Source organism: Carcharhinus amblyrhynchos, unplaced genomic scaffold, assembly GCF_965287045.1.
Source record: "Carcharhinus amblyrhynchos unplaced genomic scaffold, sCarAmb.v2.hapA scaffold_44, whole genome shotgun sequence".
Classification (NCBI taxonomy): domain Eukaryota; kingdom Metazoa; phylum Chordata; class Chondrichthyes; order Carcharhiniformes; family Carcharhinidae; genus Carcharhinus; species Carcharhinus amblyrhynchos.
Window position 1 is genome coordinate 2377934 of NW_027649785.1, and position 26408 is coordinate 2404341.

Consider the following 26408-nt stretch of genomic DNA (forward strand, 5'->3'; position numbering starts at 1 on the left):
GGCAGAAACTGTTCCACTGGTGAATATCGAAAACGAGAGGGTACAGAAAGAAGCAATGTAGACATGAGAGAAAACTTTTTCACATAAGTGAGTGGTTAGGATCTGTGAAAGGTGCTGTATAAATGCAGCTCTTTCTTTCTCTGTAGGTGGAATGTGGTGAATTTAGCTACTGTAAACCATTTTGCTACAGGCAGGAGTTTCACGTATTACCATAGTATCAGTTGTAGCTTAGTTAATGTTTATTTATTAGTGTCACAAGTAGGCTTACATTAACACTGCAATGAAATCACCGTGAAAATCCCCTAGTTGCCAGTCCGGCACTGTTCGGGTACATTGAGAGAGAATTTAGCATGGCCAATGCACCTAACCAGCATGGCTTTCTGACTACAGGAGAAAACCTGAGCATCCATAGGAAACCCACGCAGACGTGGGGAGAATGTGCAGACTCCACACAGACAGTGACCCAAGCCAGGAATTGAACCGGGGTTCCTGGTGCTGTGAGGCAGCAGTTCTAACCACAGTGCCATTGAGAGAATTCCTGTCCCTCAGTTACAAGATTCTAGATTAAAGTTCCACTCTAAGACTTGAGCATTAGAACCTGACATTCCAGTGCAGTAGTGAGGGAGTGCCACATGGTAAGAGGTGCTGTTATTTGGAGCTGCCTACTTGGGTGGATGGAAAAGTTCCCATGAGGGAACTCTTTTGAGGAAGAGCAGAGGCCTGGTGTTGTGATCAATATATATCCCTCAATCGGCACCACAGAAACAGATTAACCAATCATTTCTGTTTGTGGGATCTTGCTGTTTTGTTTATTCATTTGTGGGACATGGGCATTGCTGCCTGGGCCAGCATTAATTACCCATCCCTAGTTGCCCTTGGAGGGCAGTTGAGAGTCAAACACATTGCTGTGGCTCCGGAGTCACATGTAGGCCAGACGGAGTAAGGACGGCAGACTTCCTTCCCTGAAGGATATCAGTGACCCAGATGGGTTTTTCTGACAATCGGCAATGGTTTCATGGTCACCAGTAGATTCTTAATTCTAGATATTTTTCATTGAATTCAAATTCCACCATCTGCTGTGGCGGGATTTAAACCTGAGTCCCCAGAACATGAGCTGAGTTTCTAGATTAAAAAGAGTAGAGATGCTGTCAGGCTTGCTGAGATTTTCCAGCACGTTCTGTCTTTGTAATGGTTATGTTAATTAGACAATGATATTAGTGATGGTGTGAGGTGACCAAGAGAACAAGTCGCGTCCAGAAAACAATGTATTTAACCCTCAGGTCTTTATAAATAGTTTCAAGCAAAACTACACACTGTTTATCTTCAATCACCCGGAGAGTAAGTGGAATCTCATCAAAATAAAATTCAGGTATTGGGTATCAATGATTCACATTAAGTTGCCCTGAATATCCCGAATCTTGTTCGTAAGTAGCACAGTCCCCAGTATGGACTACAAAATAACACACAGTTGCCTCAATGCCAGTAGCCTTGGCTGGGGGAGTTGGGCTGATGAAGCAGACACAGTTACATAGATATTCCAGCGTAGAAACCAGCCATTCAGATTAGCTGATCTATGATAGTGTTTTACATTCCAACAATCCTCTTCCCACCTTACTTCACCAGGTCTAATTAGCAAATATTTCTGTTTAGTTCTCCCCCACATATTTATCTAACTTCCCCATCAGTGGAAGCACGTTAGGCTAGATTTTCACAGCAGCTCCACGAATCCCTGAACCTTCTAAAATGGTGGATGGTAGCTGAATCAGAGACTCTGGACCCCATTTCTGGTGTCCCCAATTTTTGCGAGAGCAAAAGGAGGCTGCAACCCTGTATCCCACACTCCCAATCTGGCCAACTCCATTCCAGGGGATTGTATCACCTTACTCCCCTCAGTACACTGTGCTAAATTTCCATCAAGTCAGCTCAGCTCCTCACCGACATGTTGTTCACTCTCCCTCAGGGGATTCATCAATCATGGTCTGCATTTGGGAACCTTTTGAAAGATAAGGTCAAAATGTCTTATCATGACCCCCTATCCTAACCCATGCCCTTCCATCTACTCCCAACGATCTCTCATACCATCCACTTCCAACACATCACACTTCCACACCATTTCACCTAGTATAGACTCTGTACAGAACCAATCAACCCAATAATAACAATGGCACCTGTGGAAAAGCTTTAAAAAAAAGCAATTCATAACTTTCATAGAATCATCATGGAACCCTACAGTGCAGAAAGAGGCCCTTCAGCCCATCGAGTCTGCACCAACCACAATCCCACCCAGGCCCTACCCCCATATCCCTACACATTTACCCGCTTATCCCTCTAACCTACGCATCTCAGGACACTAAGGGGCAATTTTAGCATGGCCAATCAACCTACCCCGCACATCTTTGGACTGTGGGAGAAACACAGTAATGAGTCCAACGCCAGCATATCCACATCTGTGGGAGAAAACCAGAGCACCTAGAGGAAACCCACGCAGACACAGGGAGAATGTGCAAACTCCACACAGACAGTGACCCAAGCCAGGAATCGAGCTCAAGTCCTTGGTGCTGTGAAGCCCCAGTGCTAACCACTGCTACCATGTCTGCCCTGGCTCTGTGTAGGAGAAATTTACCTGGTGTCACTCCCCTGGAAAGGTGGTAGGACTGGAGGGTCTTAATGACATTACTGTTACTAGAGAGGTGGTGCTCGACAGACTGGAGGGGCTGATTGTGGACAAGTCCCCAGGACCGGATGGAATGCATCCGAGGGTTCTGAAAGAAATGGCGGAGGTGATAGTGGATGCCTTGGTGGTTATTTTCCAGACGTCGCTGGATTCCGGGGAAGTGCCGGAAGATTGGAAAACGGCTAATGTTACGCCGTTGTTTAAGAAGGGTGCCAGGCAAACGGCGGGGAATTATAGGCCGGTTAGTTTAACGTCTGTGGTAGGTAAAATGTTAGAATCCATCATTAAGGAGGAAATTGCGAGGCATCTTGAAGGGAATTGCTTGATAGGGCAGACGCAACACGGTTTCATTAAAGGGAAGTCGTGTCTGACAAATTTACTGGAGTTCTATGAGGATGTGTCTAGGGCAGTGGATAGAGGAGAGCCGGTGGATGTGGTCTTTCTGGATTTTCAGAAGGCGTTTGACAAGGTACCTCACAAGAGGTTATTGCAGAAGGTCAGGGGACATGGAGTTGGGGGTAGGGTGTTAGCGTGGATAGAGGATTGGTTATCAAATAGGAGGCAGAGAGTGGGGGTCAATGGGTGCTATTCGGATTGGCGGTTGGTGACTAGCGGGGTGCCCCAGGGGTCGGTGCTGGGGCCTCAGCTATTTACCATTTATATAGATGATCTGGAGGAGGGAACCGAGTGTAGGGTGTCGAAATTTGCTGATGACACCAAGACTGGGGGAAAGGCAAATTGTGCGGAGGGTGTGGAGAGTCTGCAGAAGGATCGAGATAGGCTGGGCGAATGGGCCAGGAAATGGCAAATGGAATTTAATGTTGGCAAGTGTGAGGTGGTCCACTTTGGTAGGAAGAATGGTAGGAAGGACTATTACTTACGTGGCGAAAAACTGCAGCAGGCGACGGTGCAGAGGGACCTCGGGGTCCTTGTGCATGAGTCGCAAAAACCCAGCTTGCAGGTGCAGCAGGTGGTCAGGAAGGCGAATGGGATGCTGGCTTTCATAGCGAGGGGGATTGAATATAAAAGTAGGGAGGTCTTGCTGCAGCTGTATAGGGCATTGGTGAGGCCGCAGCTGGAGTACTGTGTGCAGTTTTGGGCGCCGCACCTGCGCAAGGATATTTTGGCCTTGGAGGGAGTGCAGAGGAGGTTTACTAGGCTGATATCGGAGTTGAGGGGGTTGAGCTATGAGGAAAGGCTGAATAAACTAGGCTTGTACTCGTTAGAGTTTAGAAGAATGAGGGGAGATCTCATTGAGACATATAAGATGATGAATGGGATGGATAGGATAGAGGTGGAGAGACTCTTCCCGCTCAAAAAAGACAGTAGGACTAGGGGGCACAGCCTCAAGATAAAGGGGAGGCGGTTTAGAACGGAGTTGAGGAGGAACTTCTTCACTCAAAGGGTGGTGAATCTCTGGAATTCTCTGCCCGTTGAAGTGGTGGAGGCTGCCTCGCTAAATATTTTTAAGAAGCGGGTTGATGGGTTCTTGATAAGAGAGGGGATTAAGGGTTATGGGGAGAGGGCGGGAAAGTGGAACTGAGCCACGACAGATCAGCCATGATCTTATTGAATGGCGGGGCAGGCTCGAAGGGCTAGATGGCCTACTCCTGCTCCTATTTCTTATGTTCTTATGTTATGTTCTTATGTTCTACCTTCTCCTCATATCCCCACACATTCTTCCTTTTCAAATAATCTTTAATTAAATCCCACGTACTCATCCAGAAGTCTCTTAAAAGACCCCAACGAGTTTGCCTCCACCACCACTGACGGCAGCCGATTCCACTCACTCACCACCCTCTGAGTGAAAAACTTACCCCTGACATCTCCTCTGTACTTGCTCCCCAGCACCTTAAACCTGTGCCCTCTCGTAGTGACCATTTCAGCCCTGGGAAATAGGCGATCTATACTTCTCAACATCTTATAAACCTCTATCAGGTCACCTCTCATCCTTCATCTCTGCAAGGAGAAAAGACCAAGTTCCCTCAACCTATCTTCATAAGGCATGCCACCCAATCCAGGCCATATCCTTGTAAATCTCCTGTGCACCCTCTCAATAGCTTCCACATCTTTCTTGTAATGAGGCAACCAGAACTGCGCACAGTACTCCAAGTGGGGTCTGACAAGGGCCTTTTAAAGCTAAAGTTACCATTGGTAACATTCTTGTTAATCCTTTTTTCCCTCTTCCAGTGCATTGATATACTTTTTTTGGTCATATGGAGACCAGAATTATCGTCAGTAGTCTAAATAATCACACTTTTCAGGTGCCAGGGATGTTTGTTTATTGCAGTTTTGGTAAAATGATGCCTTCATGTTATTTGCGATGGTCTAACTGTGTGTTTCTCTCTCTCTTCACAGTCTCTGGAAAGCACTCGCCGTATGCTGCAACTGGTGGAGGAGGTACTGTGCCCATAGATTTATTTTCTATGTCAGCAAATTCCTGATAAACATGCAGCCAAATTCCCTGTACCAATTCGTAAACAAGACATCCTGCTACATTCCAAACAGGTTTTTAGAATTATAGAATCCCTACACTGCAGAAAGAGGCCAATTGGCCCATCAAGCTTACACCGACAACAAACCCACCCAGGTGTGGAACCCCATAGATTTACCCTGCTAACCCCTGACACGATTTAGCATGGCCAACCCACCTAACCTGTACATCTTTCGAAACCCGCACAAACGCGGGGAAAACCTGTTCAAGAAGAATTGTGCCTGCAGTAGCTAGGATGTCACTGTGTGACACACTGCTGGTAGTATGACTGGCATCTGTCAGCTGCATACAACATGGGACAGTGGGTTTGTACAACGATATGGATTGAATAACCATTGTATTAGACAGGGTGTCACCAACACTCCAAGCCCTGCACCTTGAAACAGTGAGAGCTGACCAGAAATCTGTGACATTAGCTATGCCTCTGCACTGTTCACTAACTGCAGCATTTCTGCAGTATCCCATAATCAATACTGGATTGCACATATACATAACTTGCTGTGTTAAATAATGCCAGCCAGAGCATTTAGAATGATCTCCGGCCCCCTGACCTTGGGAATTGATAAAAGATAAGGTTCCTGTTGCCAGTTGATATCTCCGTTGGGAAATGTGCGGGTTAGTCAGATTTACCTGTCATACTCCCTGTAACTCAGCTTTGTGTAGTTCCCATTTTCACACACTGACTGTGTTACTAACTCTGGTTCGACCAGTTTCCACCTGTACTTTGTTTTACACTTCATTCGTGGGACACGGTGTCACTGGCTGGGCCAGCATTTATTGCCCATCTCTAATTGCCCTTAAACTGAATGTCTCGCTTGGCCATTTCAGAGGGCATTTAAGAGTCAACCACATTGCTGTGGCTCTGGAGTCACATGTGGGCCAGACTGGGTATGGACAGCAGATTTCTTTCCCTAAAAGGGCATTTGTGAATCAGATGGCTTTTTCCGACAGTCAATGGTTTTGTGGTCATCAGTAGATTCTTAATTTCAGGTTTTTCTTTTATTGAATTCAAATTCCACCATCTGCCATGGCAGGATTCGAACCTGTGTCCCCAAAACATTAGCTGAGTCTCTGGAATAATAGTCTCGCCATAATACCACTGGGCCATCACCTCTCTGATGGCCCTGTTGTCCTTATCTCCAATATGTTGTAACCAACATATAAAAGTGTTCAAAGTAAAACATTATTATTTTAAACACTCAGAGAGAACCAGCGTGGATTTGTAAGGGGTGAAACTGGAAGTGGAACTGATTGAATTTTTTGCATTCAATCTCTCTTTAGAGTCTGTTAGTTAAAATTGCAGTCCATGGGATTGAGAGTTGACTATTGATCTGAAAGCTGGCTGATCGGCTACAGGCAGGGACAGATCAATAGACTGGTAGGGAATTGGGAGGATTAGATTAGTATTGACCCACATAGACCTCAACTATTCACCATGTTTATTAACAGCATAGAGGATGTGTTACAAGTCAGGTTCGATACTTCAAGGTGTTCTATGAAGCTCGCCTGACCTGTAATGTTTTATGTTGACTTTGGCTACAATGAGCATGGGAGGTTTCATTCCAAGTGTGATTAAACTGACCCACGAGGAGTTTTTCTCAAAAACAAAGTTTAATGAAGAATATTGTTGACATGTATAGTAAGACAATTAGCAAGAACTTTTAACAATTGCTAACAAGCAAACACAACAATGACGATAATGTATAACTCTCCAGGAATATCTCTAATGTGTTCCAACCAAAGTCAACATCCAATATACAAAATCCTGTAAATAACACAATTCACCACAGGTTAATGCTCACTTGTTGCAGGAATCAAGCCCCTGGGTTGAAAATCCTTTGTGAAGAAACTCAGAAGAGTTTTAGTCGAATCTGTTTCCCAAAACACAGCTTCTTTAAGGCAAGATGGCATAAGCCTCTTCTTCAGCTAACTGATAATAGTTACAATAATCAAACAAAGAGAACAGAGAGAGAGAAGGGGGTTGCTTCTTAGTTTGCTGCTAAACTGCTTCCAACACTCTTCCCAAAACGAAACTGAAAGCCCAAAGGAAAGAAACCTCTATCACCTGACTGCCATAAATGAAACTGAAAGCTCTATCAACCGACTGCCACAGCTTAGCTCCACCCACAATGACATTGCTGAAGCTGTAAGCTGCATGATTTAAAAATAACCTTTCTTAAAGGTACACTCGCATGACAGATGGGGTAAAAAGCCAAATGTGGAAGGTTGCTGATGACACGATAACAGACAGCGTTGTAAACTGTGTCGATAGGAACATACCGTGACAAAGCAATATGACTGGATAAGTAATTGTGTAAAACTGACAAATAGACTTCAGTATAGGCAAGTGTGATGTCATCCACTTTGAAAACAAAGAGCAAGGGGACAGAATCCTTTCTGAACTGTGACTAGCTGGAAGCAATGGAGGGGAAAGGGAGTTGGGAGTCTGAAATGACATGAATAGATCCAGAGAATAATCAAAGAAACTGCTGAAATGGTGTTGTCAGACTTTTTACTGTGAAATGGAGGGGCACAGTGGTGCAGTGGTTAGCACTGCTACCCCACAGTGCCAGCGATCCAGGTTCAATTCCCAGCTTGGATCACTGTCTGTGTGGAGTCTGCACATTCTCACCATGGCTGAATGGGTTTCCTCCAGGTGCTCCAGTTTCCTCCCACAGTCTGAAAGACATGCTGGTTAGGTGCGTTGGCCATGCTAAATTCTCCCTCAGCGTATGCAAACAGGTGCCTGTGTGTGGGCGACGCGGGGATTTTCACAGTAACTTCATTGCAGTGTTAATATAAGCCTTTGAGACACTAATAAATAAAATTTAAAGGAATGCTTAACTTTATATCTAGTGGACAAGAACAAGAGGAGGCAGAAGTTATGCTACAGCAATACGAAGCTGAAGCTCGAGCACACCAGAAAGTACTGTGAGAAATCATTCATAAATGTTTGCAGCACAGAATGAGACCATTCAGCCCATCATGACCATGCCAGTCAACAATTTCTAGCTACACCATTCCAATTTTCCAGTGCTTGGCCCTGGAGGTAATAGCAATGCAAGTGATTATTGAAATAGTTCTTAAATATTATGAGGGTCTCTGCCTCCACCGCCCTTTCAGGCAGTGAGTTCCAGACTCCCACCTCCCTCTGGGTGGAAAGGTTTCTTCTCAACACCTCTCTTAGCCTTGTTTCTCTTACTTTAAATCTATCTTCCCTGGTTACTGACCCTCTACCAATGGAAAAAGCACCTTCCTATCCACCTTATCTATGTATCTCATAATCTTACACACCTCCATCAGATCCCCTTCCAACCTTCACTGCTCCAAGGAAAACAGCTCCAGCCTATCCCATCTTTCCTCATGGTTCTGGTAAGTGCACCTTGGAAAGTCTGAATGAGCCTCGGAGGGAGTGGAGTGCAGGCTTGTCAGGATGATTCCTGGATCCAAGCATTAAACTGCAAAGAGGAATTTCAAATGTGACTCAACTGAGGTTTCTGAGGTGTGAAGAGAGATGGGGAGGAGGGACTTGCACTGGTTGAGGAGTCCAGGACTACCACAACAGCATCAGCAGTTTATCTTTATAAAGAGCTTCAAACATAATAAAATGCCCCTGAGAACTTCACAAGAGAATTATAGAGCAAAATATGACATCCAGTTATACAAGATAATTATACAAGGGGTGGCGCGGTAGCACAGCGGTTAGCACTGCTGTTTCACAGCTCCAGGGACCTGAGTTCAATTCCCGGCTTGGGTCACTGTCTGTGTGGAGTCTGCAAATTCTCCCTGTGTCTGCGTGGGTTTCCTCCGGGTACTCCGGTTTCCTCCCACAGTCCAAAGATGTGTGGATTAGGTTGATTGGCCATGCTAAAATTGCCCTTAGTGTCCAGGGATGTGTAGGTTAGAGGGATTAGTGGGTAAATATGTAGCGATATGGGGGTAGGGCCTGGTTGGGGTTGTGGTTGGTGCAGACTCGGTGGGCGGAAGGGCCTGTTTCTGCACTGTGGGGTTGTATGGTTCTATGAAGATGATTGGCAAATAGCCGAAAGCTTGCTGAAACTTAAAGGAGTGTTTTAAAAGAGGAATGTGAGGAAGAGAGGTGATGGGTTTTAGAGCAGGAACTCTGGAACAGTATTTATCGGGAGGGGATTTCTGATTATCCAGCACTGGATGCTAAACAGACATCACTGAGACATGGCGGACAGGTCAGGAGAGGTGGAGCTGAGGTGGGTGTCATTAGCATCTGTGTAGATTGGGATATTCTCTACATATAGGCAGGAAGGGCAGAGGAGCAAAGGACACAGCGAGGGAGGGGGAGGGTGAGGGGTAGGGGAGGATGATGGAAGGTGAGGGGTAGGGGAGGATGAGGGGTAGGGGAGGTGATGGAGGGTGAGGGGTAGGGGAGGGTGAGGGGTAGGGGAGGGTGAGGGGTAGAGGAGGATGAGGGGTAGGGGAGGGTGACGGAGGGTGAGGGGTAGGGATATGGTGTTTATGGCTCAGTAACAGCTCTCTGCAACTCACAAAGAACCATCTGATTAATCTGCCCCAATCTGCCCATTCAAATTGAAGCCAATGTTTATTTTAGGATTCAGTTTGAACAGACCATCAGTTCCAGCTCTCCCTCCTGTACAGAGCATGTTGCTGTGATGCTGTCCTGTCTGAGTGATGCCTTGTCTCCCTCACACTCCAATTCACCAGCTATCATCAGCCTCTGCATTGACAAACTCACCACCAAATCCATCATTTATCCAGTCCCATTGCCAGCTCCAGCCCTGTGCACTGCCTGTCCAGCTGTCGTCACCAGTTCCTCCAGCAGTGCTCTTGTTGCTGATGGTCACACCAGGTCCATTCCTCTGATTGTTCAAATACACCACCCACACCCACAGCTTCAAACTGGGGCCTTAACACACGAACCAACACTGCCTGGCTCCTCTACTGTCTGATCTGACCTGACTAGATCAATGTTAAAGCAAGGTCATCATCTCAAATAACTCAAGGAACATACTTTCTTCTCAACAATCATCTTTTGATCTCCTTCCAATGGCGCTGCCTGCCCACAGTGCTCAGTACTAGGGGCTCCTGAATTCCTTTATACCTTTCCCTGGGCCGTGGAGCACTCACATTATAGCTCCTGCCCCTTCTCTGTCATCAGACACATCTCCTTCATAGAACATAGAACATAGAACATTACAGCGCAGAACAGGCCCTTCGGCCCACGATGTTGCGCCGACCAGTTTTTTTAAAAAAAAACACTGACCCACTAATCTAAACCAATCCCTTTTCGTCCATAAACCTATCCACAGATCTCTTAAACGCCCCCAAACTAGGCGCATTTACAACCGCAGCAGGCAGGGCATTCCAATCCCTCACCACCCTCTGGGTAAAGAACCTACCCCTGACATCCGTCCTATAACTACCCCCCCTTAATTTAAAGCCATGCCCCCTCGTGCTAGCTTTCTCCATCCGAGGAAAAAGGCTATCACTATCCACCCTATCTAAACCTCTAATCATCTTATATGTTTCAATAAGATCCCCTCTTAGCCTCCTTCTTTCCAGCGAAAACAACCCCAAATCCCTCAATCTCTCCGAACATCCAAATCTGTGCCCCGACAGCTATCGGGTGTACTGAGTTCCCAGTGAGCTCTCTCCACACCCACACTGCGCTGTTTACACAGTGAGCTTCCTCCACACCCACACTGTGCTGTTTACACAGTGAGCTCTGTCCACACCCACACTCTGCTGTTTACACAGTGAGCTCTGTCCACACCCACACTGTGCTGTTTACACAGTGAGCTCTGTCCACACCCACACTGTGCTGTTTACACAGTGAGCTTCCTCCACACCCACACTGTGCTGTTTACACAGTGAGCTCTGTCCACACCCACACTGTGCTGTTTACACAGTGAGCTCTGTCCACACCCACACTGTGCTGTTTACACAGTGAGCTCTGTCCACACCCACACTGTGCTGTTTACACAGTGAGCTCTGTCCACACCCACACTGTGCTGTTTACACAGTGAGCTTCCTCCACACCCACACTGTGCTGTTTACACAGTGAGCTTCCTCCACACCCACACTGTGCTGTTTACACAGTGAGCTCTGTCCACACCCACACTGTGCTGTTTACACAGTGAGCTCCGTCCACACCCACACTGTGCTGTTTACACAGTGAGCTTCCTCCACACCCACACTGTGCTGTTTACACAGTGAGCTTCCTCCACACCCACACTGTGCTGTTTACACAGTGAGCTCTGTCCACACCCACACTCTGCTGTTTACACAATGAGCTTCCTCCACACCCACACTGTGCTGTTTACACAGTGAGCTTCCTCCACACCCACACTGTGCTGTTTACACAGTGAACTCCCCCCAACCCACACTGTGCTGTTTACACAGTGAGCTTCCTCCACACCCACACTGTGCTGTTTACACAGTGAGCTCTGTCCACACCCACACTGTGCTGTTTACACAGTGAGCTCTGTCCACACCCACACTGTGCTGTTTACACAGTGAGCTCTGTCCACACCCACACTCTGCTGTTTACACAGTGAGCTCTGTCCACACCCACACTGTGCTGTTTACACAGTGAGCTTCCTCCACACCCACACTGTGCTGTTTACACAGTGAGCTCTGTCCACACCCACACTGTGCTGTTTACACAGTGAGCTTCCTCCACACCCACACTCTGCTGTTTACACAGTGAGCTCTGTCCACACCCACACTGTGCTGTTTACACAGTGAGCTTCCTCCACACCCACACTGTACTGTTTACACAGTGAGCGCTGTCCACACCCACACTGTGCTGTTTACACAGTGAGCTTCCTCCACACCCACACTGTGCTGTTCACACAGTGAGCTCTGTCCACACCCACACTGTGCTGTTTACACAGTGAGCTTCCTCCACACCCACACTGTGCTGTTTACACAGTGAGCTCTGTCCACACCCACACTGTGCTGTTTACACAGTGAGCTCTGTCCACACCCACACTGTGCTGTTTACACAGTGAGCTTCCTCCACACCCACACTGTGCTGTTTACACAGTGAGCTCCGTCCACACCCACACTGTGCTGTTTACACAGTGAGCTTCCTCCACACCCACACTGTGCTGTTTACACAGTGAGCTCTGTCCACACCCACACTGTGCTGTTTACACAGTGAGCCCTCTCCACACCCACACTGTGCTGTTTACACAGTGAGCTCTGTCCACACCCACACTGCTGTTTACACAGTGAGCTTCCTCCACACCCACACTGTGCTGTTTACACAGTGAGCTCTGTCCACACCCACACTGTGCTGTTTACACAGTGAGCTTCCTCCACACCCACACTGTGCTGTTTACACAGTGAGCTTCCTCCACACCCACACTGTGCTGTTTACACAGTGAACTCCCTCCACACCCACACTGTGCTGTTTACACAGTGAGCCCTCTCCACACCCACACTGTGCTGTTTACACAGTGAGCTCTGTCCACACCCACACTGTGCTGTTTACACAGTGAGCTCTGTCCACACCCACACTGTGCTGTTTACACAGTGAGCTTCCTCCACACCCACACTGTGCTGTTTACACAGTGAGCTCTGTCCACACCCACACTGTGCTGTTTACACAGTGAGCTCTGTCCACACCCACACTGTGCTGTTTACACAGTGAGCTCTGTCCACACCCACACTGTGCTGTTTACACAGTGAGCTTCCTCCACACCCACACTGTGCTGTTTACACAGTGAGCTCTGTCCACACCCACAGTGCTGTTTACACAGTGAGCTTCCTCCACACCCACACTGTGCTGTTTACACAGTGAACTCCCCCCAACCCACACTGTGCTGTTTACACAGTGAGCTTCCTCCACACCCACACTGTGCTGTTTACACAGTGAGCTCTGTCCACACCCACACTGTGCTGTTTACACAGTGAGCTCTGTCCACACCCACACTGTGCTGTTTACACAGTGAGCTTCCTCCACACCCACACTGTGCTGTTTACACAGTGAGCTCCGTCCACACCCACACTGTGCTGTTTACACAGTGAGCCCTCTCCACACCCACACTGTGCTGTTTACACAGTGAGCCCTCTCCACACCCACACTGTGCTGTTTACACAGTGAGCCCTCTCCACACCCACACTGTGCTGTTTACACAGTGAGCCCTCTCCACACCCACACTGTGCTGTTTACACAGTGAGCTCTGTCCACACCCACACTGCGCCGTTTACCCACACTCACCCCTCCACCTGACCCCACACTTCCTCCTCCCTCTGCCTCCCACACTCACCCCTCCACCTGACCCCACACTCCCTCCTCCTGCCCCCCAAACTCTCCCCTTCTTCTGCCCCCTCACTCCCCCTCCTCTTGCCCCCTCACTCCCTCCTCCTGCCCCCCAAACTCTCCCCTCCTCCTGTTCCCTCACTCCCTCCTCCTCCTGCTCCCTCACTTTCTTCCTTCTGCCCCCCAAATTCTCTCCCTCTCCTGTACCCTCACTTTTCCCTCCTCCCTCCACAATATGCTCCAACCCCCCTCACACTCTTCCCCCTCCTGTAGCCTCAGATACAAACCCAACCCCCGACAATCTCTTTTCAATGTTTCTGGGAGTGAAATATTGGCTGGGACCATGGCCATCCCTGAGCCATCTTTGAAATGATGCCCTGGGTCTTTTAACCTCAGAGGGTAGGTGCACCCCTGGTGGTTACGACCCATCTGAAAGATGGTCCATCTGACAGTGCAGCACTCTCACACCTTGGCACTGGGTACGTCAGTCTGGATCTGTGGCACACTCTCACACCCTGGCACTAGGTGTGCCATCTGGATCTTATGCTCAAGCCTCTGGAACGTCATGAGGAAGGATGTCCATCACTTTATGTCTAATCTGTGATTGGGGTTGGGGGGGGGTGGATAGTGTGGCCTCTGGTCTGGTGGTGCTGAGGACAGTGTTGTCACTGCACCTGAGGTCAGCAGACCTTCCCAGGATGGTGGTAGTGAGGGAGTGGGTTAAGTCCAGGATTTTCACAGTCTACATGTGAGGACAATGCACCAGAGGAAACCCTCCCATTTCAACAAGACCCCCAGTAACTGCAGGATGTCTGAATGATCTAACAGCCACCTTTACAGAATGTGGGCTGGCACGTAGCACAGTGGGTTAGCACTGCTGCTTCACAGCTCCAGGGCCCTGGGTTCGATTCCTGGCTTGGGTCACTGTCTGTGTGGAGCTTGCACATTCTCCTCGTGTCTGTGTGGGTTTCCTCCAGGTGCTCTGGTTTTCTCCCACAGTCCAAAGATGTGGGTTAGGTTGATTGGCCATGCTAAGAAATTGCCCCTTAGTATTCAGGGATGCGTAGGTTAGAGGGATTAATGGGTATAATATGTAGGGATATGGGGGTAGGGCCTGGGTGGGATTGTGTTTGGTGTAGACTCGATGGGCCGAAGGGCCTCTTTCTGCACTGCAGGGTTCTATGATTTCTATGTAGGACTCAGACACGTCTCACTCATTTACGAACTTCTGAAAATAGAAATGTTTTATGATAATCAAGCTGACCAAACTGTTTGTGATGTATGGGTGCTGTGGAATAAGTAATTGGCTGTGTGTCCCAGTTAATACACTCGCAGGCAGCATCTGCTGTGCGTGCACTTCTGCTAATGGTAAAATGTAGCAATTCAATCCGTAAGCCTTTCCCCAGCCCGTCCGTAAAGCAAAGGTTTCTGTCCTTGAATCTTTCTCTCAGCCGAGAAGGTTTCCAGTGGCAGGATTGATTTGCTGTTGAGTGCATTCAGGATCCAAATTCTGCAATCTGTGCCTGAGAGGGGAATCACTCTCAGTATAGAGGTTCACAGCCAGCAAAACCAACCAAAGAGTGTGGCCACAGAGAACACGGGCAGCTGTTAGTATTGCTGAGATCAGTTAGTGAGGTTGAATTCGATACACTCGTGTAGATGCTGTACAACACTCATTATCATCCAAAGTTTACCGACACCCTGCCCAGTATTCAATGTCAGTAGAACTTGGATAAAGTTCTGGGGTTAGCCAGCACTTGGAATACCGTGCACAGCTGTATGACAAAAGAGAAAGGTCAGAGCAACTGGGAGAAAGTGGATCAAAACACAAAAACACTTAATAAATAATCTTTAAGCTGTATAAATAGAAGATGGAGAAATGAATCAAAGGATGTATTGATAGTTTAGCAGCAGAGGGGTAGGAGAAGGCTGGTTTGGTGCATAAGCAGCAACTTGTACCGTAGAATCCCAACAATGCAGAAGGAGGCCATTCGTTCCATAGAGTCTGCACTGACTCCCAGGCCCCCACAAAGCCCTGTGCATTTACCATGGCTAATCCACCGAACCTACCCCTCTTTGGACACTAGAGGCAATTACATTCTGCACTCTCTCGTTTCCTTCTCTATGAACGGTATGCTTTATCTGTATAGTGCGCAAGAAACAATACTTTTCACTGTATGTTAATACATATGACAGTAATAAATCAAATAATGAGTCAAATAATAATAATTTGGCATGGCCAATCCACCTAACCGACATGTCTTTGAATACAAGGCTGCTCATTTAATCATCAGGCCAGAAAGAGAACTGCACAATATTTTAAACAAAATAAGTTGTTTGGAGATGACAAGAGTGCTACAATTAAGACATTGTGCAGGGGCTGCATGGTGGCACAGTATTTGTGCTGCTGCCTCACAGCATCAGGGACCCAGGTTCAATTCCCAGTTTGGGTGACTGTGCAGAGCCTGCAGGTTCCCCCCATGTCTGTGTGGGTTTCCTCCCACAGTCTGAAAGACATACTGGTTAGGGTGCATTGGCCATGCTAAAAAGTAATAAATCAAATAATAGTTTAGCATGGCCAATCCACCTAACCAACATGTCTTTGAACACCAGGATTCAGAGCTCCTGTTGATTCTGGGCAACATGCATGTGCCAAGGTTATTGTTTCCTGGAGCTCTGCCAGGATGAAAGACCCATTGCAACCAGTTCTTTTTAATTCTCTGTGTTCTGTAACCACCTTTTGCTATTGCCTGGAGGAGAGTATTCAGTGAGTGCATTCTTTCTTCTTTGTAGTTCAGTCAAATTGTCTTTTTAATGGAGTGCACTAGCTTAGAATCATTCTGTATATACTTGTATTGAGGCGACTGTTTCCCTAATGGTTTTTAAAAGCAAGGTGGAGGAGAGGGGTTGCCTCATTTCTTGGCTTCCTTTGTGGGTTGATCGCAGAGCTCTATGAGTATTCCTCCTTTCTCCCTCTATTCCAAAACTCTCTTGGCTGGCTGGCCAGTGCCAATGTCCAACCTTTGTTCAACTTTAATAAAATAGATTAGAATAAAATCAAACTTTATTATCCAAGCAAAAATTGAAATTATCTTTGACTTCACCTCCAGTATAACATATAATCTCACAGCCATTAAAAACAATTAATATCTTTATGTGTATCTACTTTCAAACATTTGTGCACATATAAAATACATCCATACCATATAACCATAACATATTGTACTCTGTCATTAAGAATACTTACTGCAGTTGAATAAACAGAATAAATAAGAACAGCAGCTAAGTTTACCTACGAGCTCTCGGACAGTTTCTTCCTGGCAATAGGCATTCTAAAGTGCCTACTTGAGGGTGGCCTTTCAGACTGATGCTATAAAGAGTGAGAGGGATCAGTGATGGTGGCCTGTGCTTTCCTCCTAACTGCATTATTAAATGGAGCTGTGCCTGCTGTCTGCCAATGATCTTACCTGCAGTGTTGACAGTGCTGTTCTGTTTACTTTTGCACTTCATACTCAGGTTACCAAACCTTACTGTCATGCTGAATGTTAGGATAATCTCCACCAGACCTTTCGTGAAACCTCGCAAAAAGATCTTGACTCACTGCAAACTCTTTCACTTTTCCAACTGAGAACAGATGCTAGCTAGCCTTTTAAAAAATACAGTCAGTGTTCTCTGTGAAGCTTAGCTTCTGGTCTATAGGTGGTCCCAGATACTTGAAACACTCTACCGGTTGGTTACTAAGATATAGAGGTTTGTATGTATGCAAGCCTTGCTTTATAAAAAGAGCTGTTTATAGTTAGGGAAGGGAAACTATGATGTGATTAGGTGAGATTTAGGATGCATAGGATGTGGAAGGAAACTGCAGGGGATGGGCTCAATTGAAATGTGGAGCTTGTTCAAGGAACAGCTACTGTGCGTCCTTGATAAGTACGTGCCTGTCAGGCAGGGAGGAAGTGGTCGAGCGAGGGAACCATGGTTTACTAAAGAAGTTGAATCGCTTGTGAAGGGGAAGGAGACTTATGTCAAGATGAGATGTGAAGGCTCAGTTAGGGTGCTTGAGAGTTACAAGTTAGCCAGGAAGAACCTAAAGAGAGAGCTAAGAAGAGCCAGGAGAGGACATGAAACATTTTTGGCAGGTAGGATCAAGGAAAACTCTAAAGCTTTCTATAGTTATGTCAAGAATAAAATAATGACTAGGGTAAGATTAGGGCCAGTCAAGGACAGTGGTGGGAAGTTATGCGTGGAGTCTGAAGAGATAGGAGAGGCGCTAAATGAATATTTTTCACCAGTATTCACACAGGATAAAGACAATGTTGTCGAGGAGAATACTGAGATACAGGCTTTTAGACTAGACGGGATTGAGGTACATGAGGAGGAGATGTTAGCAAGCCTGGAAAGTGTGAAAATAGATGAGCCCCCTGAGCCGGATGGGATTAATCCTAGGATTCTCTGGGAGGCTAGGAAGGAAACGGCAGAGCCTTTGGCTTTGATCTTTAGGTCATCATTGTCAGAAGATAGTGCCAGAAGACTGAAGGATAGCAAATGTTGTCCCCTTGTTCAAGAAGGGGAGTAGCGACAACCCTGGTAATTATAGACCAGTGAGCCTTACTTCTGTTGTGGGCAAAGTTTTGGAAACGATTATAAGAGATAGGATTTATAATCATCTAGAAAGGAATAATTTGATTAGGGATAGTCAGCACGGTTTTGTGAAGGGTAGGTTGTGCCTCACAAACCTTATTGACTTCTTTGAGAAGGTGACCAAAGACATGGATGAGGGTAAGGCAGTTGACGTGGAGTGTATGGATTTCAGTAAAGTGTTTGAACGAAAATAGCCTCAAGTCCCTCAGCCTTTCCTCATAAAACCTTTCCACCATACCAGGCAACATCCTGGTAAACCTCCTCTACACCCTCTCCAGGGTCTCTACATCTCTCCTAGGTAGGCTACTGCAGAAAATACAGAGGTATGGGATTGAGGGTGATTTAGCAGTTTGGACCAGGAATTGGCTAACTGCAAAAAGACAGAGGGTGGTGGTTGATGGGAAATGTTCATCCTGGAGTTCATTTACTCGTGGTGTACCGCAGGGATCTGTTTTGGGGCCACTGCTGTTTGTCATTTTTATAAATGACCTGGATGAGAGCGTAGAAGGATGGGTTAGTAAATTTTCGGATGATACTAAAGTCAGTGGAATTGTGGACAGTGCGGAAGGATGTTGCAGGTTATAGAGGAACATAGATAAGCTGCAGAGCTGGGCTGAGAGGTGGCAAATGGAGTTTAATGCGGAAAAGTGTGAACTGATTTACTTTGGAAGGCGTAACAGGAATACAGAGTACTGGGCTAATGGTAAGATACTTGGTAGTGTGGATAAGCAGAGAGATCTCAGTGTCCATCCTTGAAAGTTGGCACCCAGGTTGATAGGGTTGTTAAGAAGGCGTACAGTGTGTTAGCTTTTATTGGTAGAGAGATTGAATTTCAGAGTCGTGAGGTCATGTTGCAGCTGTACAAAACTCTGGTGCGGCCGCACTTGGAGTATTGCGTACAGTTCTGGTCGTCGCATTGTGGGAGGGATGTAGAGACACTGGAGAGGATGCAGAGGAGATTTACCAGGATGTTGCCTGGTTTGGTGGAAAGGTTATATGAGGAAAGGCTGAGGGACTTGAGGCTGTTTTCGTTCAAGAGAAGAAGGTTAAGAGGTGACTTAATAGAGACATATAAGATGATTAGAGGATTAGATAGAGTGGACAGTATGAACCTTTTTCCTTAGATGGTGATGGCTAGCACAAGGCGACATAGCTTTAAATTGAGGGGTGATAAATATAGGACAGATGTCAGAGGTAGGTTCTTTACTCAGAGAGTAGTGAGGGCGTGGAATGCCCTGCCTGCAACAGTAGTGGATTCACCAACATTAAGGGCATTTAAATGGTCATTGGATAAACATATGGATGATATTGGAATAGTGTAGGTTAGATGGGCTTTAGATTGGTTTCACAGGTTGGCACAACATCGAGGGTTGAAGGGCCTGTACTGCGCTGTAATGTTCTCTGTTCTATGTAATGCCAGTGGGTTGATGAAGGCAGTGCTGTTGACATGGTGTATGTAGGTCAGAATTTTATGCTCCAACTTGATGGTGGTGGGAGGTGTTAAGAATGGGTTAACAGGCCTTCCAGTTAAGTCCTAATCTGATGTCAATTATCAAAAGAAGTCAGTGATACATAAAGGGGCTTCAGGTGGCACTGGTGTTGATGGAGATTGTACATGGAGTTGGATCAAAGGAATACTGATAGTTTATGAAGAAGCTGGACTGGTGTCTCCTTTACTGAGCTGCAACTGAGAGGGTCTAACAGTGGTAGCAGAGGATGTTTACTGGTTTCAACTGACCAGCTGCAAGTTATGACTTTTCGAAGAAAAACAGGAGAAGCCGTCACTCAAATTCTAATCAACAAAGGAGTGAGTAAGGAACAACATAAGAACATAAGAACATAAGAAATAGGAGCAGGAGTAGGCCATCTAGCCCTTCGAGCCTGCCCCGCCATTCAATAAGATCATGGCTGATCTGTTGTAGCTCAGTTCCACTTTCCCGCCCTCTCCCCATAACCCTTAATCCCCTCTCTTATCAAGAACCCATCAACCCGCTTCTTAAAAATATTTAGCGAGGCAGCCTCCACCACTTCAACGGGCAGAGAATTCCAGAGATTCACCACCCTTTGAGTGAAGAAGTTCCTCCTCAACTCCGTTCTAAACCGCCTCCCCTTTATCTTGAGGCTGTGCCCCCTAGTCCTACTGTCTTTTTTGAGCGGGAAGAGTCTCTCCACCTCTATCCTATCCATCCCATTCATCATCTTATACGTCTCAATGAGATCTCCCCTCATTCTTCTAAACTCTAACGAGTACAAGCCTAGTTTATTCAGCCTCTCCTCATAGCTCAAAATGGCTGAACCCAGAGTAGCAGTGTCAGGGTGTGACTATCCACCATTGTTCTCACATACTGAACCTTCTGATCAATGGAGAAGTGAAACTATTACCTGGATTAAGGTAACTGGTTTGGGAAAAGAAAACAAGGAATGGCCTTGGCTCTTTCTTTACCATAAAGAAGTAGAATTAGACACAAAGTATTTTCTGAATTGGAGGTAGAATGTTTGGACTTGGAGGAAAGTCTGAATAATGTACTCAGCTTTATGGATAAGATTTATCAGAAGGATATTTTGATTATTGAGTGTGTATGAAGCCTGGTCAGATTTCGATAGATTTCAGAAGTCAGAAGATATTTCTATTGAAGAATATGTGATGGAATTTAGCAAACTTTATATAAGGCTGCAAAAATACTGCCTGGAAATTCCATGTCTGTGTTGGCATTTGAGTTACTGGACAGTGCTAAAATTACAAATATGGATAGACAAAGGTATCTTGTATGATCAAAGGTCAGAGGCTTTGAAAAAGATTTTTAGGGAAACATTCTATTCCCATGGCTTTTATGGCACAAATGGGTCAGCCATGATAAAACAGACTATAGCAGACTATTGTACAAGCACAAGCAGGCTATGAGAATATGGCAGAAGATCGGGACCCAGAAATTACAAGGACAGAAACCCCTTTAATACCTATAGCAGGAGGAAGGATATGGAGAATGATAACAGGAAAATGAACACCAGAAATGCCCAGAGTATGATAAATCAGTCTTTTGGGTGTGACTCTAAATTTCATTATGCTTTCAACTGTCCAAGATAATTTAATCGAGTGAAGCTATACATGACAGGAGAATCGGAATAGGAAAGGGATAGTGACTAGAAAGAAGGCATTGTCCTATTAACGAGAAGCTTTACTCCTGTAGTGAAAGTTTTGGTTGCAGAGTCCTTTAATTGTGCTGTATTAGACAGTGGCTGCGCCTCTACTGTGTGTGGAATTAACTGATTAAAATGTTACCTGGACTCTTGAAATGCTGAAAATCAGGACAAGGTTAAAGAATTTGAAAGTTCCACAACATTCAGGTTTGGATATGATAATACCACTCGCAGTATTGTTGGGGTGAATCACTTCATTAACACAGATGTTGTATCAAGTGAGATACCTTTGCTTTTGATTTGATTTGATTTGATTTATTATTGTCACATGTATTGGGATACGTAAAAAGTATTGTTTCTTATGCGCTATTCAGAACATAAGAACATAAGAACATAAGAAATAGGAGCAGGAGTAGGCCATCTAGCCCTTCGAGCCTGCCCCGCCATTCAATAAGATCATGGCTGATCTGTCGTGGCTCAGTTCCACTTTCCCGCCCTCTCCCCATAACCCTTAATCCCCTCTCTTATCAAGAACCCATCAACCCGCTTCTTAAAAATATTTAGCGAGGCACTTCAACTTCAACTTCAACTTCAACAGGCAGAGAATTCCAGAGATTTACCACCCTTTGAGTGAAGAAGTTCCTCCTCAACTCCGTTCTAAACCGCCTCCCCTTTATCTTGAGGCTGTGCCCCCTAGTCCTACTGTCTTTTTTAAGCGGGAAGAGTCTCTCCACCTCTATCCTATCCATCCCATTCATCATCTTATACGTCTCAATGAGATCTCCCCTCATTCTTCTAAACTCTAACGAGTACAAGCCTAGTTTATTCAGCCTCTCCTCATAGCTCAACCCCCTCAACTCCGGTATCAGCCTAGTAAACCTCCTCTGCACTCCCTCCAAGGCCAAAATATCCTTGCGCAGACAAAGCATACATTCATAGAGAAGGAAACGAGAGAGTACAAATTGCAATGTTACAGTCAGAGAACAAGAGTAAAAGATAGCATTAGAAGGTATGCTGGGCATGGTTTGCAAGAAGTCACCTGGCGCCATCTTGAGAAAAAAAGCAAAAGAAATTGTAAAATAATTTAGGACCTTGAAGTTATTTCTCAATTGCAGATATAAGGATTTGATTTTGAAGTCGGGGGAGAAAATTTGCTGACAATGAGTTAGGGATACGTGTGAAAACATGAATATCGTAGTCATGAATACGTTTAGTAATGGGGTGTTTGAGAGAAACCATGTGGTAAATGATGAGATTCTGCAGAAAATTTTGGCAGATGGACCAAACTATAAGTTAAATTTAGCCTTAGTATGGGAGGAACATGCAAAGAATTCATTGGAGATGGTTGGAGGCTATAATCTGTATCAATTAGTATTTGTAGAAATTCTAAAATTTCATCCATTTTGAATGGCTAGCCTCCAGCTTGGGAAGTAACTACAATTCGCTTTGCCTTTGCTGAGCATTTAAATGCATTGCATACAAGTAGAAGAGCATTTTGGAAACAGAAGTCTTTGAAAGAATTTGCAGAGCTTTAAGGCACAATGTATGGCTGTCAAACATTGTTTTCCAGCAAGGAGACATGGTAAACTAGAAGAGACAATTTGAATGAATGGAAAGGCCCAGGGAAGGTTATAGGCGTAGATGGCAAAACAACTGTTTTGCAACATGGTAATCAGACTATTAGGGTACATTCATCAAGGATAAAAGACAGGTTTACAAACTTGCAAATTTAGGAAGAGTAGATGAGGAACCAGAGTCATCTGATAGCCCTGTGTGATGAGGACCAGTTAACTGATATCTGTAGAGGAACACAATACTTCCGATAACTACAAGTATCAAGTGTAAATGAGGAAAGGTTGAAGAGTTGCCATTTTTCCCAAAGGACAACTGCCAAAGGTTGGTACAAAGGTGACTTACTTGCCTGAAACAGCCAGTCAATGGAAGGATGCAACTGTCATTAGTAGAGAAGGGAAGTGGTTGAATGTACAGAATACAGGGGAGGCCATGGATTGGAAAGTTCAGAAATGGAGGGCATAAACGTAGTGCCAGTTCAGATAGTAAGTCCGATAGTGAACGTGATCACAGGAAGAGATTGAGAACTGTTGAAGAAACATCCCATAACAGGAGAGAAAGATCAAGCAGTGGTTGTACAGAATGACATATCAGGCAGGATAAGGGATGTAGCTTGACATGGTCTCGGAATATGGGTAAGACTATGAATGCTACTAGGAGTAGAAGTCCACATGCTTGTGAGGTTTTGGTGGCTTCCAATAAATTAAATGAACAAGTTATAAAAGATGCCAAACAGCAAGAACGGCATAGTTGGAGTGAATTTAGGGTATACATGGAGCTACCGGATGGGGGACAAAGAGCTGTATCTCACAGATGGACTTGCACAGAAAAGGTGCTTCCCAATGGAACTTGCAAGGCTCGTGGCAAGGGGATATGAAGAAAATTTAGAAGACCAGGATTTAAGGATGGATTAATCTACAGCAGGAAAAGTGATTTTAAAGATCTTCTTGGCTCTGTTAGCTACAAAGGCTTGGGAATGCAAATCTATAGATATAAAAGCTACCTATTTGAAAGGGTATCAGCTTCAGAGAGACATTTTTCTCCATCCTCCTAAAGAGGCAGCTAATACAGAAGGGGTACTCTGGAAATTCAATAAACCTGTATATGGGCTAAATAATGCATCTAGAGTTTGATATTTTTCGTCAAGGATGGTTTTGTTGAAGTTAGGCTGTTGCCAGTTGAAAGCGGATCCGGCGATGTTTTACTGGCACAATGAAGGAAATCTTTCTGGTATCTTTATGATGCATGTCGATGGTTTTTTTGTAGGGTGGTAGCAATGATTTTGAAGCTGTAATGATCTCTGGGCTGAGGAAGGAGTTCAGGGTTGGAGGTCAGGCTTCAGAGGGGCTTTCAAATATATTGGGCTGGAAATCGGACAGACTGAGTCAGGTGTCACTTAACATCAGCAATCTTATTTGGAGAGGATCAGCCCAATAGCAATTAGTTACAGTAGGGCTTCACAGAAGATGTGCTGCTTTCCAAGATGGAAAAAGGGGAACTCTGAAGTTTGATTGGGCAAGTGAATTGGCTAGGTAGGCTAGAACTGATGTTAGTTTTGTTGTTCTAGAATTGAGTACAAAAATGAATTATCCTACAGTGAAAGACACAATGAGAGCAAACATAATGAGAGTATAATGAGAGCAAACATATAACATAAAAATGCAGGAGTGCGTTTTGAGGTTCCCATTTTTGGGTGATTTTAGGCACTTGAAACTGATAGTTTATACTGACACATCCTGTGCCAATTTCAGTGATGGGTTCTCAAGTTTTATTATATTTCTTCTGGGGGGAAATGGAAAATGTTGCCCCCTTGTGTGTGAAAGAAAGAAAATAAGGAGAGAGTAAAATGCACACTGACCGCCAAGACACTGAGCCTTATTGAGGCAGTGGATATGGCCTTTTACATATACCAGATATTAATAGACATTTTGGGATTGGAGAATTTGGGTAAGATACTCATTGAGTGCCACATGGATAATAAATCTCTGGGAAAATGCACACTCCACAAAAAAAGTGTCATGAGAAAAGATTGAGGATCGATACAGCCAGCTTAAAGCAGATGCTGGACAAGGGGGAAATATCAAAAATTAAATGGGTTGATAGTAGCTATGTTTTACTAAGAGAGGGGTCAGTTAGAAGAAACTTTTGGACATTATTAAGGATCTTTCTGTGAATATATGTTTTTTCTATTCTTTTATTCAAGAAATTATATCAAAAAAGAAAGGGGAAATATTGGGCGGAATTCTCTGGCCACTCTGATCTAAAAGCCGGAAATTCCCACCCGACCGTCAATGACGTTTCATATTCTCCATAACTCTCCTGCTAAAATTCCAGAGGCGGGCAGGAATTCCATCCGGAGTGTTGTTGTGTTTTCTGTTTTCTCTGAGGAATGGGTTAACAGACCTTCCAACTAAGTCCTGTTTTGATGTCAATTATTCAACATATGAAGGGGTCACAGGTGGCACTGTTTTGATGGTGGAGAATTGTGTGTGAAGTTGGATCAAAGAAATAAAGGTAGTTTATAAAGAAGCAGAACTCTTATCTCATCGACTGAGCTGTAACTGAGAGGCTCAAACAGGACGAGATGAGATTCCCTCCAGATTTCTGCCTGTTCCAACTCCGCAGCAACTTTATAATGGGATGGGCAAAGTCACAGACGGGAAATCCACCCTACCCCAGTTAAGGCCCTTAAGTGGCTGCTATTTTGTGTCTTGCCCCAACTTTTAGATTGATGGGAGGCTGTGGAGGGGGGGGATCCAGAAATAAGGAATATTAGATCCCAGGTGAGAAAAGACAGGGTAACTCCACTAAAAGCCCCCATCTGACTGGAGCTGATCCCATTAAAGTCCCTCTGGACCTCCCCCCACCCCCTCAGCCTACCTCCTGAAACTCTAATCATCCCCCTCACGACCCCCAAGCCTTCCCAACCACCCCGCTATCCAATCTGACTGGCTAACAGCTTTCCAGGGACATCTGCAGGGTGGAAGTCCTTCCTTATACAATCAACGCTGATTAGAGCATAATATGGTATTGGGATATATTGATCATAGACTTCCAAAAGGCATTTGATACAGTGCCACCCAACAGACATTGGATAAAAGGGACAATGGCAACATGAATATGAAATTGGCTGGGTGGCAGGAAACCGAGATTGGAGTTTATTGGATGTTTTTTGGATTGGAGGAAGGTTTGTAGTAGCGCTCCCCAGGGATTAATGTTGGATCCTTGTTTTTCCTGATACACATTGATGACCCAGACCTTGTGGTACAGGGAACAATTTCAAAACATGCAGATGATACAAAACATGTTCATATGAGGAGGATAGTGTAGACTTTCAAAAGGACAGAGACAGGTTGGTGAATGGGCAACAAGTGGCAGATAGAACACAATCCAGAGAATTGTGAAGTAATTGATTTTGGTTGGAAGAACGTGGTGAGACAGTAGAGGATACATCGGTAAAGAAGGTGCTGGAGGGCAGGGTCCCGGCTATAAGTCATTGAAGGTGGCAGAGCAGGCTGAGGGAGTTGTTAATAAAGCATGCAGTATCTGGGGCTTTATTAATAGGGGCATAGAGTACAAGAGCAAAGAGTTACGTTAAACTTATAAAAGTTGGAGTATTGCATTCAGTT

At 45.3% G+C, this 26408-nt stretch overlaps 1 protein-coding gene across 3 annotated transcripts in view; it reads left to right on the forward strand.

Annotated features, from left to right (window-relative positions):
- The window catches only part of LOC145337171 (synaptosomal-associated protein 25), a 233163-nt gene that overhangs the window by 140669 nt on the left and 66086 nt on the right, over positions 1 to 26408 (forward strand). For all 3 annotated transcript variants that reach the window (XM_080181962.1, XM_080181961.1, XM_080181963.1), the window contains exon 3: positions 5033 to 5074. In XM_080181962.1, coding sequence (XP_080038088.1) covers positions 5033 to 5074 — 42 coding nt within the window. The remainder of the gene's footprint in view (positions 1 to 5032; positions 5075 to 26408) is intronic.